Source organism: Protopterus annectens, chromosome 7.part0 (assembly GCF_019279795.1).
Source record: "Protopterus annectens isolate FY-2018-M chromosome 7.part0, PAN1.0, whole genome shotgun sequence".
Lineage (NCBI taxonomy): Eukaryota > Metazoa > Chordata > Ceratodontiformes > Protopteridae > Protopterus > Protopterus annectens.
The window spans coordinates 883,748,626-883,771,346 of NC_056739.1; the positions used below are offsets into that span (position 1 = coordinate 883,748,626).

At 38.3% G+C, this 22,721-nt stretch overlaps 1 protein-coding gene across 1 annotated transcript in view; it reads right to left on the reverse strand.

Annotated features, from left to right (window-relative positions):
• ACSBG1 (acyl-CoA synthetase bubblegum family member 1) overlaps positions 1-22,721 on the reverse strand; it is a 415,596-nt gene that overhangs the window by 49,987 nt on the left and 342,888 nt on the right. The window contains exon 13 of the mRNA XM_044077462.1: positions 9,429-9,675. Coding sequence (XP_043933397.1) covers positions 9,429-9,675 — 247 coding nt within the window. The remainder of the gene's footprint in view (positions 1-9,428; positions 9,676-22,721) is intronic.

Consider the following 22,721-nt stretch of genomic DNA (forward strand, 5'->3'; position numbering starts at 1 on the left):
TGTGGACTTACATGCTAAGCGTTTTTTCTGTGTCAAGTGTTTTCACTGATCTGTCTAGCAAATACTAAGACATACTAAGAAGTACTTAAGAAGCAGGAAGGCAGGGAACATTTTGCTACTTTTAACAATAGTAATCAGGAAACAGGCAAAATGAATTCTGTGATGTATGAAAAAATGCCAGTATCATACAAGTAAAGACTGTAAGCTGAAAGGAATCCAGCCTCCTAGACTGACCAAGAACGAGATGAAAACTGTCATGGGTTCAAAGAAGATTATTTCCACCGAACCTGGAGGCTACCTGGTATTAGCTATGAGCACAGAGTATGCAACAAGGCAACTCAATCCATCTGGTGATAGAATACAGCCTTAACTGAAAAGCTGGACCTGGAGCTGGAAATGAGAAACGTCAAAGCAGTGGAGAGAATGAAACAGTTTCATGTGAGTGAGGGCTAGAAGGAGTGATAAGAAAAACAGAAGGAGCAAGAAGGAAAAGATGAGCAGCAGCAGCATGAGACGGAGGTGCTGCCCACTCACCAAAGGAACATGAACAGTATTAGTGGCAACATGCCCTGGGTGCATACCTCCCAACTTTCCATGATATTCATCTCGCAGAACTATGCTCTCTCTCCTAATCTATCCTAAAACTAGTGATCTGGGGAGAAAAGGTGGTGGATTATACTTAATAAATAATGACAATAATTAATGTTATAGACTTCCTTTCTTCAGAAAATACACTCTAATTCACATTATCTTATGCTTTCAACATTTCAATTTAATAGAACTCATATTTAAAAAACACATCCCTGATTGTCCTGACTATTTCTCGATTTATCCCTGATTCTGGAGGTAAGGGATAGAGTATTATATCTTCAGTATAAAAACTGGTATAACTTTGACAGTTTTGTTTGGTTAATTGAACATATCTGTAATCAGTACCATGTTAAGCAAGTGCAATGGGTGGGGATTTTAACTCATTTGCTCACAGGTAAGGCAATGCATGTTTTACTAAAAATGAATCATGGTGATTGTGTTAACTATTTAAAGATGAATTACGTACATTTTAATTGTTTTAATCTTACTCCTGAACCTTATAGGAAAATGTTTGGAGAACATATGAGAAAAAAGGGTCTATATTATACTCTAGAAGTCTGACAGTATCGAATACGATATTGTCGACATGAGAATAGCGAAAGCGCACTATATCGAACTTTAAACGGAAAATATGTATAGGGGAAGATTTCCATTTAATTCAATGTAGTGCATTCTCGGAGTTGGTATATTTAAGTTGGGGGGTGTGGGGGGTGCAAGGGGGCTTGCCCCCTGCCTACACACTATTTAGTTTTTTTTTTTTTTTTTTTTTTTATTTATTTATTTATTTTTTTGGTTTTGATGGTTTAAGACTTCGATCACTAAAGTTCGATCTGTAGTGATTCAAAGTTTTAAACCTTTGAGATTATAAAATAGACCCAGAAAAAATACAATGTTACTGATTTTACTGTATAAATAAATACTTGTTTTCCTAGATGGGCGAGTGTATGGCAGTTTGCTACTTTTGAAATTAAGGGGGGGCTTTACTTTAAGGAAGTAAGCACATAGGAGATGAGAATCTGGCTAACATATTGAGAATGTAACACTGCTAAGGAAATGGGCAACAAAGGTGATTTCTAGGTACAGATGCACAAAAGGGGATATCTGGTATTACCCACAGGTATAAGGGAGTCCATGGGACAATCTAAACTTTCACATCGGGTTCTGTAGGTATAGGTGAGGAAAAACACTGTCTCCACGACATGTCAAGGTCTTGAGAAAAATATTTCCTGTGTAACCAGATGGGAAATGTAGAATCCAAATATCCACAATGTCAGAGTTGGAAACAAAAGTAATGTGAAGGAATGAACAAAGAAAGGACAATTGTTATGCTGTACCTACTTCACATTATCACAATGGCCTCTACCCTATCTTGGCCAAGGCTAATGAAATCAGTGCTGAGAGGAATACTGCATGAGACATAACTGTTGTTAAGCCTACAGTTAAAAGATAAGAACACTAATTGGTGTTATAAAAACTTCCTGGTTCAAGAAGCCTTTCAGGGAATCAGTTTTTTTTATATATGATCTTTAACTGTGCTATATAAAGCTTACTTGGGTTGAACAGATACTGCCTTTTGCATGAGGCAGCAGTACATATTTAATCCTTCATATATTATTTGGTGCCAGTGACATGGATTTAAAGCCCATATCATCACATAAAACTTGACAATTGTATGGATAAGACTCCAGACCCTGCCTTACCTTAAATAGTCACTTCTAAAGTAAATTAAACTAAAATAAAGGAAGGCAAGCATTTGGCATGTATCAGCGAGGAACTGAAAATGCTATATAGAAAGAAATATGGAGCTGCAATAACAATGATATAAATTCAATTAACACATTCAGGAGTTGGAACAAAAATGCACAAAGAATGAACATCTCATTAATATGCTGCAGGAGAAAAAGATACAGTTGTGTTGTAAGATGGATGACTGGTATAATGCTATTCTCAAGCTAACTAGTAAGTGTAAAAATCTGGAACATGAAAATAAAATCCAAATTAAATCCTTGGAGAAAGTAAATAATAAATAAAAAAATCTGTGTTAATTGATATTTCCAGATATGTTAGTGTGAGCTCCAGAATAGTAAGACCAAATGAGCAAAAATACAACGACTTACATACACTAGGTCTGAGATTGTAGTTCCTTGGACAATTCCCTTTTCACTCTAGTACTGGAATCTCAGAGCTGGGCAGCTTACCATATGCAAAAAAAGCAACTTTAAAGGAGAACCGCAACGTCTGAAATCCACTGTTCTGCATTTTTTTAGTTATTTTTCATAGTTTTCAGGGCATGCAGTTATGAGTCTGGAAATTACAATAGGGAACTATGCTAACCCTTGCCTTTTATATTAATCTGATACAAGAAGGTCCTACTATTGTAACAAGTGTGCAGAAGGAAAATAATTAGAAAGAGACTGACACTAAACCTAGCAGCTGAGCGTGAGAGTTAACTAAAATGAAGATAGAGAGAGTCTTTCAGAGTCCTAAATGACAGTAAGACTGACATACCTGCTGCAATCATAGAACAGCTATTGAACATGAAGATCCAACAACCTAATTCAAACCAGAACAGTACAAGATGCCTCAGAGATATATATATAAATGGATAAAGGGATTACATATGGACTAAGGAGACTGAGATTCTATGTCTGTAAAGGCCGAACCTTATGCTAGACAATGTATCAGCTGGAAAAATGTCCAAAAAACACAAGTAAATGTCCCCTCACCAAAGGTTGTTCTGCTAAAACAAGAAGACTTCAAAACGAAAAAATAGAAGCAATCACCATTCGGATTCCTTGTTTAATATGAATAAAAAGGTGGTCCCACTCCACAAAGGGGGTACCTCTACAGACCCTGGGAACTACCGCCCCATAAGCTTAACCAGCCTGGTCTGCAAAGCTATGGAAAGAATCATCATGGAACTCATAAACAGAGACATTGGGGACCTACAGACACTTGATCCCACCCAGTTCGGCTTTGTGAAGGGCAGATCCTGCCTTTTGAACCTGGTTGACTTTTTTGAAACAGTCACTAGAGCCTTTGATGAGGGCAAAGCAGTCCATACAGCCTACCTGGACTTGGCTAAGGCCTTCGACACAATACCCCACTCAGGCATCATAGATAAGCTCAACAGCTTAAACGTAAACCCTTATGTCACTAGATGGGTTGCAAACTGGCTAAAGGACAGAACCCATAAAGTTAAAATCACTGGAGCAATGTCAGACTCAAAGCCAGTCACAAGTGGTGTCCCACAGGGATCTGTCCTGGGACATCTCTTGTTCGGCATTTATTTCTTAGATGCTAAAGCAAACATGGGAGGGTTGTGGCTGACAAAGTTCGCAGATGGCTGATACACCAGCGGACACATACATCCTACAAAAAGGCCTCACAGAAACGGACAACTGGTGCCGGAGTCATGGCCTTAAACTAAATGCCAAAAAATGTATAGTCATCCCCTTTGGGAAAAACAAAGTACCCACAAATTATCACATAGACAGCAACCCACTGAGTACGGAAAAAGTAATGAGAGACCTAGGGACCCAAGTCGACAGTGACCTCTTATTTGACACCCATGTTGCCAAAGTGGTTAGAAAAACATTCTACCTTGCACACCTTATCATGAAGGGATTCACATCCAGATCCATGGATGTCATTGTACCCCTATACTCTTCCCTCATCAGACCCATGATTGAGTATAATGCCCCATTTGGTATGTACCTCACCCGGCATTTGCAACAGCTAGAGAGACCACAAAAGTACCTCACCAAGAGGATCAAGGGTCTCCAACATATGTCTTATTCTGCCAGACTAAAGAAACCCCAGCTCTATTCAGTAGCATACCACCTGCTCAGAGGTGATCTCTGCCTGACGTACAAAGCCATGTCCAATCAGGAACTGATGGATATGCTCCACCTCAAAAAATCCAAATCCATCAGAACCACGAGAGCTAAAGACTTAAACCTCGGTACAAGTATGAATAGGACATGCTGGAGGGATTAGATTCATAACCCAGAGGCTTCCCATGCTCTGGAACAAGATCCCAGTTCATGTTAGACAGAGCCCCTCACTGACTCTCTTCAAGAGAAATCCTGATGAGTGGATGGGAGATTGTAAGTTTACCCCAGGGGTCACATCTGTGTCACTACTAGACAGGGGCACAGTAAACTAATTCTATTATATAAGGGGACCTTCACTGTGTCACTACTAGACAGAGGCACAGTATTCTAAATCTATTCTGTGCATTTGTGTACCATTTCATGGGGTGGCGAAAGCCACATCACTATGGCTAGGCTTACAAATGCCCCAGGGCAGATAGCCTAGTACTAAACTATGAAACTATGAAATAGCAACAATGTATACAAACTGATGAGCACTTTCGGGCTGTGCCCTTCTTCAGATAAAATACATTCACTCAAACAATTATTTTAAAATGAATGGCAACCAATCAGGTCCAGTTGTTAGAACATATCCATAGGGGTTCTAGTCCCAATGATAGAGGCACAGACAACATCTTGCCTTTAGATTTGGGGGCCTGACCCATGGTTTTGACTAATGATCAAATCAATGGACATGTTTTGCCCAGTTACTGGCTCTGGTAAAAAACAAAGGCGAGTGGAAGCGCTCGCACAGCGAAAGCAGAATAGTGAAAAGGAGGAGAACGTCACACTGACTGGAGAAGGCGTTGTTTTTAATTTATCTCATTATGCTCTTTCAGATGATGAAGATGATGAAATGTTTATACTGAATAAGGGGCTAACTTTTATCCCTAGTCAAGAAAGCAACTTCAATGATATTATATTGGACATTTTGTTATTTGGAAGAAAAGTGATGAAGGAAATGTTTGGGGATGGTAACCAATCAGTGCCCTTTAGGCTGAGGCAACCAAGTGTTTTTGTTCCTGCATTCAACACCATGATGCAGACCTTTGTCAAGGTATGTGAATATGAAATACAGACCTATTTGCAAGAAAAAAACAATAGGTGTTTTTATCATTTAAATACAGCACAGGGAAAAGCACTGAGAGATTTACAACATAATTCACAAATAGTGATAAAACAAGCAGACAAGGGGGGAAGTAGTGGTTTTGAACAAGGAAATGTATCATGATAAGTTATGCCAACTATGATCTGATAACAGTACATTTGTACATATTTCTCCAATACAATGAAACACCAATTGGTTAAAGAAATTAGAGAACAGCTCAAATGTTGGGGGTAGAGGGTTTCATAGACAAAGAACTCATGGATTTTCTATGGGTGGGAACCCCGAGAAATCCGGTGTTCAAAGGATTGCCCAAGATCCACAAAAATATGTATAACCCCCCCCCCCCTCTTAAACCCATAGTCTTGGGGAGGGGTTGGGCAGCAGAGAATATCTCAATTTGGTTGGAATATACTATGCGACCAATGTTGCCATCTATAGATCAGGTACTTGGAGATACAGGACATTTTTTAATGTTGTTGAAATAATTTCAAAATACAGATAGAAGTGACAAATATATAATGGTGACACTAGTTGTGAATAGTTTATTCACAGTGATTAGTAATATTTATGGAAAGCAGACTGTCAAAAATCTATTGGGTGAGCTGCAATTAGCAGATGTGAAAAAATCAGAACACAGAACTAATAAACAGATTATTGACTTTAGTGCAGGAATACAATGTTTTTGAGTGCATAGGAAACTTATATAGACAGACATAGGGGGTAGCCATGGGCACCCCTGTGCCAATACCTCTGCAAATTTGGTCACGTCCTTCTGGGAGTGACGCTATGTTTTAGGAGCACTTAACCCATGGAGGGACAAAGTTTGCCTATATAGGCACTTTGTAGATGATATTTTTTTGCTGTGTGGAGGAAGTGAAATAGAATTGACTTGTTTTGTGGCATACCTGGAATCCACTATGACCTTTCTTAGGTTCTCTGTTAACTTTTCGGAGACCACGATAAATTTTTTGGATGTGAGGCTTATGCAGGATGAGGTGGGATTTAAAAGCACCCTATATAGGAAGGACTGTTGGAAGAACAGTATACTCACACAAGATAGTATGCATCCCAGATTTACATTCGATAATATTGCTATGGGACAAATAGAAAGGATTTCCAGGTTATGCACCAAAGCTTTGAAATACGAGGAAGAGGTGACCAAAATGGCAAGGTACTTTGAAGCAAGAGGTTATAATGGTAATAGAGTAATGAACATTGCACAGCAACAGAGAGGTCGTAGGGGCATAGATATGCAACCCGGCTTAACCAGGGGAGGTCAGTAATTCTATGATCATTAAAAGAAGTGACAGAACACTTAGACTCATGCTCACTTATAGTAACAACATTCATGGGGTATGTGAGATAATAAGGCGCAACTGGAAAATCCTGTTGACGGATGATAAAATAAGAAGGATATTGTCAGACCAACCACCGTTTGGGTTTAGGAGGAATAAGAACTTAAATGATATTTTAGGTCATGAAGGAAAGAAAGTTAACAAACAAATAATAATTAGCAAGGGGACTAGACCCTGTGGACATGTAAAATATGTAATAGCATAGATAAAAATGCTATCTTTACACACCCAGTTACAGGTAGGGAGTATCATTTTGGGGCAAGAGCGAACTGTAACACTAGTAATCTGGTATATTTTGCTACGTGTCAGATGTGTGCTTGTTATTATCTGGGCAAAACAAATTGCAAGTTCAAGATCAGGATCCAGAATCATTTGTCAGCAATAAGAACACAAAATGAACACAATGCCCTATACAGGCACATTTCTAGTAATGAGGGACATCATTTCAAGTTTAAAGCTATTTGGAACATAAAAAAGGAGCATAGAGGAGGTGACATAATTAATGACATGGAATTGGAAGAAACTAGATGGATAGTGGAATTAACAGCACATAGATATCCTGGATTAAATGAGATGGTTTCTTTAAAACCAGCTCTCAATAAAAGTACTAGGATCTGATTGGTTGCCATTCATTTTAAAATAATTGTTTGAGTAAATGTATTTTATCTGAAGAAGGGCACAGCCCGAAAGCGCTCATAAGTCTGTATACATTGCTGCTATTTTATCTTTTTATTCGTATTAAACAAGGAATCCAAGTGGTGGTTGCTCTTTTTTCATTTTGAACTGGAAAAATGTGTGGAGAAAAAATAGCCTCATATCACTTAATTTTTGGGCCAACCAAGGAGAGATCTGTCTGGCAGGGGTCATTCATATCCAAAGGTAGCACAGTTCTCATAGCGACTGCTGTGTGTGTGTGTGTGTGTGTGTGTGTGTGTGTGTGTGTGTGTGTGTGTGTGTGTGTGTGTGTGTGTGTGTGTGTGTGCGTGTGTGCGTGTGTGCAGCTGCGGTGTTGGAACATCCTGAGAGGAGGCTGCCATACACATGCCACAAACAAGGACAACCACTCCCCCTTCTTGTTAAAAGGAAGAGTCATAAACAGAGAGAGACATTAGCTACTCTTAGAAAGGGATTTACAAAGCAAGAGCAGAGACTATTGCATGTTATAATAATTTAGTACAAGTTGTGGATTTAACTGTGGAGTGCTTGAAGTTGTTGATTTATTTGTGGAATATCAGTTTGCCTGCAGATTTATCAGGAGTCTAAGCTATGGATGTGCATGGAGGTTATAGGTAGCTTATTCTGAGCTGTAGCATAACAGAAAGGGACTGCACTGATTGCTGAGTATCTGCGGTACATTAAAAACTGAAATGTATGAGACCTGAATAGCGGTACTGCTATTTTTATTTTTTTGCTGTAATTGAACTTGAGTTGGAATTCTTGCATTGTATATAAACTGCACTTATAACATGCAGTGAATCTCCGTTATGTTAAATATGCTCTCACTTTCATACTAGATAAATAAATATATTTATATATGAATATTGAAGGTTTGTAATTCTGGCACAAGTGATCGAAGAGGCATATGATTGAAGAATGCCATCGTTACATAGTGGAAGGTCACCATACAGTAGGAATTGAGAATTTGTCCTTTTCCTGCTGTTGTGTGATCCTGAAGTTGGTATATATAAGTAGCATGGGGTGTGCGGGATGCAAGGGAGCTTGCACCTTGCAAAAAAAAAAATGCCTTTTCTTTTATTTTTTTTTTTCTCGTCATTTAGACATTTGATCTTTATAGATTGATCAAATTAGATCTGATTTAGTGCTTAATTTTTCGGCTAAATGTAAAACACTCCTACACACACACACACACACTACATATAGATATGTACAGACACATGCACGCACGCATATGCACACACACACTACATATAGATACATACAGACACATGCACGCACGCATGTGCACACACACACACACACACACACACACACACACACACATATTTACACATATTATATATGAAGACGTGTGTGTGTATGTATGTGTGTATATTTGTGTATATTTATATATATATATATATATATATATATATATATATATATATATAACTTGTACTCTGACCAAAGGGGTAACCTAGAATGAGAAGAAAGTTTAAATAGTAGCATAATCAGGATTAAACACATTTACACTAACAAGCCATCATATGCAGTATCTGATACTATATCAAAAACTTTACTGTCATTAAGAAAGACAAAGTTAAATTCTCATGCAGTCTTTTTTCCCTATGAATGGATTATATTAGTAACCTCACAGAGCAACAGTTTATCCATTTGCACTTTATATCTCATCTGGAAGGTTACGCCTGTTGTTTCTTTAAGAAATATATTCATAGGCTCAGTATCATGCAATATTCTGTTCAATCTGTGTACATTCCTGCTGATATTTTTTTATAAATCATTTACCATGTATTTCTAAATTTACTGCTATAAATTACTTACCAAACTCTCCACCTGGAATGGAAAAATCTTTCTCCAGAATTACCCACTTCTGAATACGCTGAGCATTGGAAGGTGCCATTTCATTCACTCTATTGATTCCCTTCTGTATAGCCTGATAAACTGCCTGGTCATTCCCACCAGTGACCTCTGATACCTTTTTAGCTTTACTTCCAACATGCTGACAGAACTGTATAGCTTCTGTGGTCAGGTCATCTGTAGGTTCTGTTGTATCTGGGTTTATAGTGCACTGTAATATTAAAATTGTAATCAAGTATCTGCAAATATACTATTAAAACACATTTCAGCTCTAACATTACAATGTAAATGTTGACTGTGTGAATAACCATGATTTGAATTTGAATATTTGCAAGCCTCATTAAAGCAAATCTGAAATACTAACAGCATGTTGTACATATTCATTTGCTTCACAGGTGAGATCTGCTTTTTATATAAAGTGTGACTGACTCATATTTATCTAGTATGCTTGCTTTTTTAATTTAATTAGTGACAGATTATTGTAATTATACTAAACTGAATTTAACTGACAAATAAATAGATTCCCCAGGAAAGAGAAAAATCTAGATAATTCTCTATCCTCAAACTCTTCATCAGCACTTACATATTCGTCTTTGTTGTGTAACTTTAACTTATTAATTTATTAGGAAATATGGCATGTCATCCTTGTTTCGGAATATCAAAACACAAATCAGAGAAAGTTAGTGTAAAAAAGTGCTACAAAAACAAATATGTCTACAGAGGGATAATGCCCACCTGCACCCTGCAGTGTGGGGTGCATCCCTCCCCACTCCCTAATGTAAACAAAGGATACTCTAAGGTTGGATCATGGTCTATTAAGCTTTTACTAGCTGTAATTAATGAAAACTAGAGCAAATCCTGGCTCTGTGAAACACAGGGATGGATTCCTTAATGCAACCCAGGTAACTGGGATTCCTCTTAGCTGCCCCAGCACTGGTGGATTTAGGCAGGGAGGGATAGGCGTGAAGGGGTGTAGCATGCTTGGCTGACCCAGGACATGAGGAGAGTTGCACACACTTGGGACTTGGGGCACATAGAGCTGATGTGATTTTCCAAGAAGAGACTACAGAATCATTGCTTGTGCTTCCTGGGGGATGGGTTTGTTTGCAGGGAGCAGCCCTTGTGGAAGTGAGGGGGTGGTTTCCATGGTCAACTCATGGACTATACCACCTCAGTGATTGTCTAACTGTGTGCAGGTGGTTAGGGCCAACCTTTCAAAAGCTGAAGTACCCAGTGGCTGCCTGAATGATGGCCTTTCCCTATATGACTGCCACCCCAGTGATGGGGAATGAGTGGGCACATTTGGTCAGGGAGGACTGATAATTTACAGGCAGCAGAGGCAAAAAAAGCAAAATAAAGTAAGCTGTACTCTTTACCAGTTAATATTTATGAACAATGAGTGTGTTATATGAGAAACCCATTCACTGGGTTTCCAGTGGATCATTTCGCGGTTTCTTTTATGAGTATCGGGTGCTAAAATTATGAACAACATCCCTTATGAATCCCCATGTTACAGCTCAGCAAGGAAACAATGCACTGTGATCAACTTATACAGGAATTCAATCTGATGACTAAATTAAATGCAAGCGACCCCCACCCACTGAACTTAAATATACCAACTCCATAGTTGTACCAACATAAAGAAAAGGGAAATCTCTGAAAACAAATGAATCCCTGCAGGTACACACTTAAAGAATGCACCAGCCATGTTCCTGAGGAAAACAGAGATCGGGGAGTTCAACATTCATCTGATTCATAGGTTCATAGGTTCATAGGTTGATACTAAGCTATCTGCCCTAGGGCATTTATAAGCCTAGCCAGAGTGTGTTTGGCTTTTGCCACCCTTTTAGATTAGTTGACTGTGCCTCTGTATAGTAGGTCACAGAAGATAGCCCTTTTAAGGTTAGTTTACTGTACCTCTGTCAAGCAGGGACACAGAAGAGATCCCAGGGGTAAACTTATGATCTCGCATCCACTCATCAAGATTTCTCTTGAAGAGGGTCAGTGAGGGGCTCTGCCTAACATGGATTGGGATTTTGTTCCAGAGTGAGGGGAGCCTCTGGGATATGAATCTGTCCCTCCAGCATATCCTATTTATTTCTGTGCTGAGGTTCAAGTCCCTGGAGCGTGTAGCTCTAAGGGATTTGGATTTCCTGAGGTGAAGCATGTCCATTAATTCTGGGTTGGACATGGCTTTATACGTCAGACACAGATTGCCTCTGAGTAGGAGGTACGCAACTGAGTAGAGCTGGAGTTTCTTTAGCTGAACTGCATAGGGCATCTGTTTGAGCCCCTTGATGCTCTTAGTGAGATACTTTTGGGGTCTTTCCAGTTGCTGCAGGTGTCGGGTAAGGTACATCCCAAACGGGGCATTGTACTCAATTATGGGCCTGATAAGTGATGAGTAGAGGAGCACAATGACCTCTCTTGATCTAGATGTGAACCTTTTCGTGATAAGGTGGGCTATATAGAAGGTCTTTCTAACCACTTTGGCAATGTGATTGTCAAAGGAGAGATTGCTATCTACTTGGGTCCCCAAGTCCCTAATTACTTCTTCCGTACTTAATGGATTACCACCTATGTGGTAATTTGTGGGCACTTTGTTTTTCCCAAAGGGGATGACTGTGCCCTTTTTGGCATTTAGCTTTAGGCCATGGCTCTGGCACCAGTTATCCGTCTCTGTGAGACCCTTTTGGAGGATGCTTGTGTCAGCCAGAGAGTCGATTATGGCACCCAGCTTGCAGTCATCTGCAAACTTGGTCAGCCATAGTCCACCCATGTTAGCCTGTACCTCGGAGAAATATATACCGAACAAGAGAGGTCCCAGGACTGAGCCTTGTGGGACACCACTTGTAACTGGTTTAGAGTCTGACATGGCACCTGCTATTCTGACCATGTGGGTTCTATCCCTGAGCCAGTTTGCAACCCATCTTGTAACATAGGGGTTGATATTTAAGCTGGTGAGCTTATTTATGATGCCCGAGTGGGGTATTGTGTCGAAGGCTTTTGCGAGGTCCAGGTAGGCTGTGTGGACTACCTTCCCTTCATCTATGGCTTTGGTAACTGTTTCAAAGAAGTCAACCAGGTTCAAGAGGCAAGATCTGCCCTTAACGAAGACGAATTGGGTAGGATCCAGTGTCTGGAGGTTCCCAATGTCTTTGTTTATGATTTCCATGATGATACGCTCCATAGCTTTGCAGACCAGGCTAGTCAGGCTTATAGGGCGATAGTTTCCGGGGTCTTTTGTGGCACCACTTTTGTGGAGTGGGACCACTGTTGCTGTATGCATTCCTTGGGTACATATCCTGTAGTAAGGCTGAGACTGAACAGTGACTTTATATGAGGGTTTAGTTCTTCTTGGAGCTTGTGTAAGACGCAGCCTGGGACACCGTCTGGTCCCATTGATGCTGTGTTTTTTGCTTTGGAGAGGGCAACTCTCACCTGTGCATCTGTGATCTCAGGAAGGCTACACTCTGTTGGGATAGACATTTGCTCTTTTGGGGGGGAAGGGGGGAGAAGTTTGCACTGAACCTTTCTGTCAGGATGTTGGCAATGTCTGTGGGTTCAGTGTATTTTTTGTCATTTTGCACTAACTCAGAGCATATCTGTGAGTTGCCTCCCAGGTTTCTGACATAACTAAAGAAGGCCTTGTGATTATCTTTAGTGTCTTGTGCAATTTTTCTTTCGAAGCTGGCCTTAGATGATTTTATGAGGGATCATAGTTTCTTGCTAGTACTGATCAGTGACGCCTTCCCTTTTTGGGATTTTGCTCTGTCATGTAGTAGCTTTCTCCTTCTGTTGCATAGCTTATTTATGGCCGGGGTCCACCAGACAGATCTCCTGCCTTTGGAGGAGTGAGTTTTATTTGGGATAGCATGCTCCATGCATTCCTGTAGGTGTCCATAGAATGCTTTTGTAAAGGATTCTGCATTTTGGGCCATATTTTCCACTGGCCTGGGGGCTTTGAAGGATTCCACCTCAGTTTTGAGAAGTGTGAAGTTTGCTTTTGAGAAATTCTTCACCGTGGTTTCCTTGGCTAGGGGTGGGGATGGAATATGGATGTCCAGTGAGATTTGTTTATGGTCTGATCTTACCAATGAGGGGTATACCTCTGGTGTAGAACATAGAGACCCCATGTTGGAGATGACCAGATCCAATATGTTTTCCCCTCTTGTGGGAGTGGTGACCAGTTGTTCTATAGCATTTGAGTTTATAAATTCTAGGAACCATTGGGTGAGGGTGTTTGGGCTTGAGTAGTTTTCCCAATCGATGTCTGGGTAGTTGAAGTCACCCAATATAATAGTGTTTGGAGAGACCTTCATATTCTCCAGTGTTGTCAGGAAAGCTGAGTGAGGTTCCTGGGTTTGGGAGGGTGGTCTGTAGCAGGCTACAAACTGAAAGGCAGTTTTGCCCACTGTTAGTTGCACATGGATGGTCTCCGATGCTTTGTGCAGTGCCACTAACCTGGAGGTGTGGGTATCTTTGATAAATATGGATACTCCCCCTCCTTTTGTGGTTCGGTCCGAGTTTTGGGGCCGGAAAGCATGGTATGAAGTATAAACTGTTAGTGCTGGGGTACTCTCGGAAGCCTTGAACCTGGTTTCTGTTACTGCACAGATATCAATATTCTCCATACTGGGGAGAGTCTCGAGTGCGTGCATCTTGAGATTTAGACTTCTGGTGTTGAGCAGGATTACCCTTAGTTTTTTTTTTCTTAGTGTTGTCTATGGGGGTGGGTTTGTCTTTTGAGCCTTGGCTAAAAAAGGCACTATGGGGGAGGCAAGAGCCTTTGCCAGTATTCGAAAACCCAGGGGTGACAGCCATCCCTAGCGAAGCAACGTGGCTTGTCAAGCATGTCATCCTAGGCTGACAGACACTGGATCCCCTTTGAATGACACCAATACTTTAGCCAATTGTTAAAATTTATCATTTTGTCTTTATACTGTGGCATCATTCTTGGTGAGGGTAAGATGCTACTCAAGGTCAGGGTCATACCGGCTTAGGCTACATGATCAAAGAGCTCCTGTAAGTCTTTTTTTCATGTAGTCCAGGGAGGTACGTCTCAGGTCATTCACACCAGCATGGACAATGACGGACTCATATTTGTACTTGCTTTGCAGTGACCTGAGTGCTTGTGTTATGTGGCGGATCCTGGCACCCGACAGGCAGCTTACAGTGACCTTCTCCTTGTTCAGCCTGGTGAGTGGGACGTCAGTGTGTCTGACAATAGAGTCACCTATTACAAGTGTATTAGGTGTGTTGTTTAGCCTTAAGAGCTGTGACTGTGTGGCACACTGACTTTGTGAGCTATGTGCTACGTGGATATTGTTTTGTGGTAGGTGATGCTTGGATGTCTGCTTTGGAGATCTCTGCTGCTTAGGAAGATTTTTATTTAGAGCTTCCGAGTATGTTTTTTGTGTGTTTATGTGTTTGGTTTGCTTTGCTGATGTGATAGGTCTATGTGAGACTGGATTTATGGTGTATGTGGTTACCTTCTCCTCCTGACAGGCTGTGCCAGTACTGGGTTGAGAGAGCTTAGCCTCCAGTTTGACTATATAGTTGCATCTCTCACATATATTTGAGCTTGTTGGGAGGAGGAGAGGGTGGTCTGTATACATAAGGCAGTTGTAACATTGCCTCAAGATTCCCAGATTCACCAGCTGGACTGGAGAGTAAACTCGAAACTGACCTTTGGACATGCCTGATTAATATAGGTAACTACTTATTGACTGATCAGAAAGAATCAATAGGGAGCAAGTGCTTAGAAGGAGTATAAGAGGATGTAGTGCTTTAGTTTGTGTTTACCTATGAGATTACTTATACGAGCAAGTGCAGGGTTTTATAATGAAAATAGAGTGCTTAATTAGAGATTTAGAGCAGTTCTAAGGGAAAAAGTGAAGAGCAGACTTTGTGGAGCCCAGAATAGTTTAAACCTGTTTAAGCGGCGCTGCCCGACGCTGCTCTGTGCGCAAGACCGCGCAAAAAGAGAGTTGCAGGGTTTCTTGACCAGATAGAATAACATCCAGTTTGTGCTCAAAAAGATGTAGGAAGTCTTATGAAGCTCAATGTCACATAGTATGCATGAGAAGGTTGTAGCATCCCTTCTTAAAATTGCTACATAGCATAAGTTTATTCATATTTTCTGCTCAAATAATTTTGTCATGTCAGTAGCAACAACCAATAAGTAAACTGCAAACTAGTGGTGTACCATAATTAAACTAGTGCTGAGATTGCTATATTTCAAATTGTAAAACTTTTATATATTGTGTTTTTTAATGTTTTATACAAAATGAAGGAGGAGTAACCAAAAACTTTTTTGTGTTTAAGCTAAGGTTTTTAATTTGGTATTTGCCTTTGCTGAATTACTACATATTACAAAATAGTGATTACAATTTCCTAATGTACTGCATACTGCCCAAAGGTATACAGAGTTCATTAAGATATATGAAAGAATGGGCAAACTGTGCATCAGCACCCTGATTGGAGAATGAACGTTCTCCTGCAGGGTATTAATGTACAAGTGATGCCCCCTGAAAAACGAGTCCACTGCTTCACTGCAGCATATCAAGCTGCTGTGGAGCTCAGACTGAAAAAAAAATAACGTCCATCATTAGTTTACATTCGCTAAGCAACTCTTTTGCTGTTTAGGGAGTGTAAAAAAATAAACAGAAAAAAGTATGTATGTCTGTATGAGTATGTTTATGTTTCTGTCTGTGTGTGAGTGAATGTGTATATGAAAGCAGTGGAGACTGTGTGTGAGAGATCGAGAGAGAGAGAGAGAGACAGAGTGATCTTGTGTGAGTGAATGCATGTATGAAAGCAGAGGAGACTGTGTGTGTGAGACTGAAAGAGTGAGAGAGAGACCGGTATTGTGTGCATAGCTCTCAACTGTCCAAATTTTCACAGAATATCTAGAGTTTTGCTTCATATTTTTTGTATGTTCCTCATAAAATTGTGGTTTTCTGAAGTCTATTGGCAAATCAGTGAGGAGTGAATTCACTAAATTACAGGCATTTGAGTTTTAGGCTTTATATCTTTCAGAAAATGCACTGTAATACAAGACCTTTTATTCTAGCAACTTTCTAAGTTTATAGGAGCAATATCTAAAATTTGTCCCTATTTTTGGGGCTTTGTCCCACATTATTTTTGGCCTTATCCAGATTTTTGTGCTAAGAGGTTGAGAGTTATGCTTGTGTAAGTGAATGCGAGTATGAAACCAAAGGAGTCTGCATGTGTATATGTATTTGTGTGTCAAAGCAGAAGAGACTGTGCATGACAGAGAGACAGAGAGAGAGAGAATGGGCTCTCTGTAAAATTGTTGTGTTTTACTTATTTATGTTTTTAAGTACTATATTATTTTTTTTATACATTTTTGATGTAAAATGCTTCCTCCAACACCATTAGCATATACTAAAGAAAGTTTGAAACATTAGGCGGAGGAACTATTTTACATCAAAAATATATTTAAAAAATAATATAGTACTTATTTTTTTAAGTAAAACAGAACAATTTTTCAAAGAGCCCATTCTCTAAGCACAATAATAACCTACAACGTGTGTGTTAATGTGCAATTAACACACTTCAGGTGTGTAGAGGCCCTCTTTATGTGGTGTTGGGCCTAATAACACCCCTGATTGGGCATTAATTATACACTAACACATACCCTGTCAGGCATTATTGCTTACGTACCATATCTAATTTTACTTTATCATTAGTGAAGCATACATTTGAAATTGTCACAGCTGATCTACTCCCTGTATCAGTTGGGCTGTTTTTCTGCTATATTTGTCACTACATTTACTATATGCTGTAACTATGCCATAAATCTTAATATAAAGTAAATACACAGTCAATTTTTGTAGATTAGTCAGACTTCTAGTTACATAATATTTTTTATAATATGTACAAGAAAGCAACTGCTGTCTTGCAGCTGCTATTCTTGATGCTTTCTTTATTGCTCTGTTTGTAACTGAAAGTGTTACTGTACATACTGTGTAATATATGTTATGAAAAGTGTTACTGTACATACTGTTAAATATCTGTTATAAAAAGTGGTACTGTACATACTGTGTAAATATCTGTTATGAGAAGTGTTACTGCACATACTGTTAAATATCTGTTATGAAAAGTGTTACTGTACATACTGTGTAATATATGTTATGAAAAGTGTTACTGCACATACTGTGTAATATCTGTTATGAAAAGTGTTACTGTATATACTGTGTAATATCTGTTATGAGAAGTGTTACTGTATATACTGTTAAATATCTGTTATGAGAAGTGTTACTGTACATACTGTGTAAATATCTGTTATGAAAAGTGTTACTGTACATACTGTGTAATATATGTTATGAAAAGTGTTACTGTATATACTGTGTAATATATGTTATGAAAAGTGTTACTGTATATACTGTGTAATATATGTTATGACAAGTGTTACTGTATATACTGTGTAATATATGTTATGAAAAGTGTTACTGTATATACTGTGTAATATATGTTATGAAAAGTGTTACTGTATATACTGTTAAATATCTGTTATGAGAAGTGTTACTGCACATACTGTGTAAATATCTGTTATAAAAAGTGTTACTGTACATACTGTGTAAATATCTGTTATGAGAAGTGTTACTGCACATTCTGTTAAATATCTGTTATGAAAAGTGTTACTGCACATACTGTTAAATATCTGTTATGAAAAGTGTTACTGTACATACTGTGTAATATATGTTATGAAAAGTGTTACTGCACATACTGTTAAATATCTGTTATGAAAAATGTTACTGTACATACTGTGTAAATATCTGTTATGAGAAGTGTTACTGCACATACTGTTAAATATCTGTTATGAAAAGTGTTACTGCACATACTGTTAAATATCTGTTATGAGAAGTGTTACTGCACATACTGTATAAATATCTGTTATGAGAAGTGTTACTGCACATACTGTTAAATATCTGTTATGAAAAGTGTTACTGTACATACTGTGTAATATATGTTATGAAAAGTGTTACTGTATATACTGTTAAATATCTGTTATGAAAAGTGTTACGGTACATACTGTGTAAATATCTGTTATGAGAAGTGTTACTACACATACTGTTAAATATCTGTTATGAAACGTCTTACTGCACATACTGTGTAAATATCTGTTATGAGAAGTGTTACTGCACATACTGTTAAATATCTATTATGAAAAGTGTTACTGTATATACTGTTAAATATCTGTTATGAAAAGTGTTACTGTATATACTGTTAAATATCTATGAAAAGTGTTACGGTACATATTGTGTAAATATCTGTTATAAGAAGTGTTACTGCACATACTGTTAAATATCTGTTATGAAAAGTGTTACTGTACATACTGTGTAAATATCTGTTATGAGAAGTGTTACTGCACATACTGTTAAATATCTGTTATGAAACGTGTTACTGCACATACTGTGTAAATATCTGTTATGAAAAGTGTTAACTGCACATACTGTTAAATATCTGTTATGAAAAGTGTTACTGTACATACTGTGTAAATATCTGTTATGAAAAGTGTTACTGCACATACTGTTAAATATCTGTTATGAAAAGTGTTACTGTACATACTGTGTAAATATCTGTTATGAAAAGTGTTACTGCACATACTGTTAAATATCTGTTATAAAAAGTGTTACTGTACATACTGTGTAAATATCTGTTATGAAAAGTGTTACTGCACATACTGTTAAATATCTGTTATAAAAAGTGTTACTGTACATACTGTGTAAATATCTGTTATGAAAAGTGTTACTGCACATACTGTTAAATATCTGTTATAAAAAGTGTTACTGTACATACTGTGTAAATATCTGTTATGAAAAGTGTTACTGCACATACTGTTAAATATCTGTTATAAAAAGTGTTACTGTACATACTGTGCAAACATCTGTTATGAAAAGTGTTACTACACATACAGCTAAATATCTGTTATAAAAAGTGTTACTGTACAGACTGTGTAAATATCTATGAAAAGTGTTACTGTACATACTGTGTAAATATCTGTTATGCTTCAGTATTTTAATGGAGATTGTTCTCCTTGGAACTTCACTGAAAATGAGTCTTCCCAGATGGACATTCTGGTTAACAAATGAAGTAAATAAGCAATGAACCTTTAGTTATAATCTACAATGGCATTTTGTGACTTTTCCCTCAGTTTTCATTGACAGTCTCTCTCCTGCCCCTGGTGGTATACACATTATAGAAAAAAATGCATAACAACGGTGGCACAAAAAGAAAAAAGTACTGACTACAGCCCAGGTGACCCGAGTTTGGCATGCTCTTAAACAGACCAGTGCTCTCAAATCATGAATTAAAAGATGGATTTATAACAGATGGAACTTAATAAAGTTAGCAAAGCAGTAAAAATTGTGCGAAGCTTTTACATGGATTTGTAGAACAGTGTAATACCTTTAGAAAATAATTTATTCGACTTAAATGAATGCCACCTCACTAAAACTCCACACAATCCAATCCAATCCATTACCATCTCACTACAATGACAACCCACGTGTATACATATATATATATTTATATATATATATATATATATATATATATATATATATATATATATATATATATATATATACTGAACTCACAACACATCAAATATTAAAAAAATGGCAAATACATTTTGTGAGACCAAGCTTTTTTCCAAATCCCATGTGATGGCTTTGAACCCCTCATCTCCCACTGCTTCTATATATTCACTTCTAAGCTGTACAGCCATAGAGAAAGTGGAATGATTTTTACATTATAAAACTACTTATCCCCACTCCTCCATTGTGTGTGGCTCTGGGAAAAAGGCTGCACAGCACAGTTCAGTTATCCTGTTAATAATATGTAATGTCCCACTTGAAAGATTGTCAGCTCCATCAATAAGGTAAGTTGTCAAACAGGATCCAAAAAGCTATCACTCAGTGGAAAAGGAGTCAACAACAGAGGGTATTTCTTAGGCAACACTATGAAGGGTTATTTTGCACAAGTGTGTCCGACAGTGGAACACTTCTGTGCATGAGTTTCATATGCAAATGTTTCACACAGTGTAATAGTGTAGTGCAAAAACAACCTTTACTTACAATGACATTGTTTTGATAAACATAATTTTCTCTGAGGGTCTTTTTATGCCCTGGTCAGTGAAGACCTCTAAATGTCACTGTCTGTTCTAATAATGTATGGTTTCTCTTAATAAGGGCATCACTATCAAACATTACTAATATAGAAGACAGGCAAATGTATTTATTTAAATGTGTTAACCAGGTAAGAGGACTGGTCCAAGACCCTTTTTATCCATAACATGAACCTTGTGTCAGTGACATTTCTGAGACACACGTGTGACATGTAATTCATGTAAGGTGAGTTACATTTACAACAATTGTTTTTTTTTTTTTTGGCCAGCAACAGTACCTCTGAACCTCTTAGCACAAAAAAATCTGGAGAAAGCCAAACATAATGGGGGGACAAAGCTCCAAAAGTAGGAACAAACTTAAAATATTGCTGTTATAAACTTAGAAATTTGCTAGAATAAAAGGTGGTGTGTTACCATGCATTGCTTAAGGATATGAAGTCTGAAACTCAAATGCCTGTCATTATTTAGTGAATTCAGTCCTCACTGATTTGCACAAAACCCAGAAAATCACAAATTTTATGAGGAACAGACCAAAAATATGAGGCAAAAATCTAGACATTCTGTGAAAATCTGTATAGTTGAGAAGTATGCCAGCTGCCAATGATTTCAGATCCCCAGCTTCCCCCATGGCAAATTTACTTCTGGGGCCACCACATTTTGGGGGGCACCCATGATGAAACTGCTCACCAGATGAATCTTGTTGCACCAGATGAAAACATCTCACTACCACCTTGGCTATAAAACCACTGTAACCAAGGAGTAGAACAGAGGAGCTGGGGCTATATTACTGTAAAACTCTGAGATTTTTATAATAAGCTCAACCCCATACATGTAGGTGCAATTGCTCAAAGGCTACTGCCAGTAATTAGGCATGGTCTAGAAGCATCCATATATCCCTATAAACAGTGACTCTAATTCAAACCTTCCAAGAGGCCTAGCCCTGAACTTCAATCTAAGTTCTGTTCACCACATGAGCTATAAATAATGGACTGCCCAACCAGCATTTCAGCCCATGCCAACTACAAATATGAGGTGAGTAGACAAATTCTTGTCATTCCTCTCTCACTCGATGCCAAACTTTACAAGTGTCCAAGTTGCTGGTCAAACTGCAGTCACCTTGATCATAGTTACAGATTTATTCCTCTATGCCAGTGTAGCTGGCATTCATCATACAGTTAAATATTAGAGTAAGGAGGCGATTGGTACACTTGACAAACATTTCATTCATTAAGCAGCTTAAATAACATGATAAGGATTATACATGCACTTTGCATACTGCACAGTCTGACACTCTTACAAATATTTATATTAATACTGCAGCTTAGAATGAATTTGGAGCTAATGAGAGTGCTGCAACAGCACAAACAATAACGCTATTCTCTTAGACATAATGTACAGTAGTATATTTTGTAAGGCAAAAGTAGAAATGGTTTTGTATGTGTCATCCATTGTCTGAAAAGCACACATGCTAAAGTTTTGTCTACAGCAGCCCATTAGCTTTTGTATACGTTGTTGGGTAGTGTCTGAAATACTGAGGAGAGCATTCCATACTACAGGGGTAATTTCTGAGAAAGGTGTTCCCGAAAGGGATTAAATGAAATGTGGCCTCAGCAGTGATGGAGTGTCATCATTAGCTGAAATATGGGAGTAATGGGTCTTGCATGGAGTTTTGTAGCTAGGGGGAGGGTAGTACCTGTGAGAAAGGAGTTTAAGGGGAAGTGAATTCTGGGAGTATTGGGGTGATGATTTATTTTCTGAAGTGCAGAGTTTCTGTGTTATAAGTGGAGTTAAATATTGTTATGGAAAGTTTCTATTTTAAGAAATAGTATATTTCTGACTATGGTTCTTCTCATATTAAAAGTAAGCACATTTTAACTGCTTTGTTGTCCAGTACATAGTCAGTGTGATGAATAAAGGATAGCTTCTGCTTTTTTTTTAAAGTCATTCATTTGGTAAAGTTTTCACTTACTAGGGTTTGCTATCTGTGTCCACCTTGGTGCAATCATGGAGTTTTATATATTAAGTAAGGAGGCACATAGGAGATTCATGGGGTTATGGAGTAATATTGGCAAAAGAGGTAGATTCAAAAGAAGTGGGAA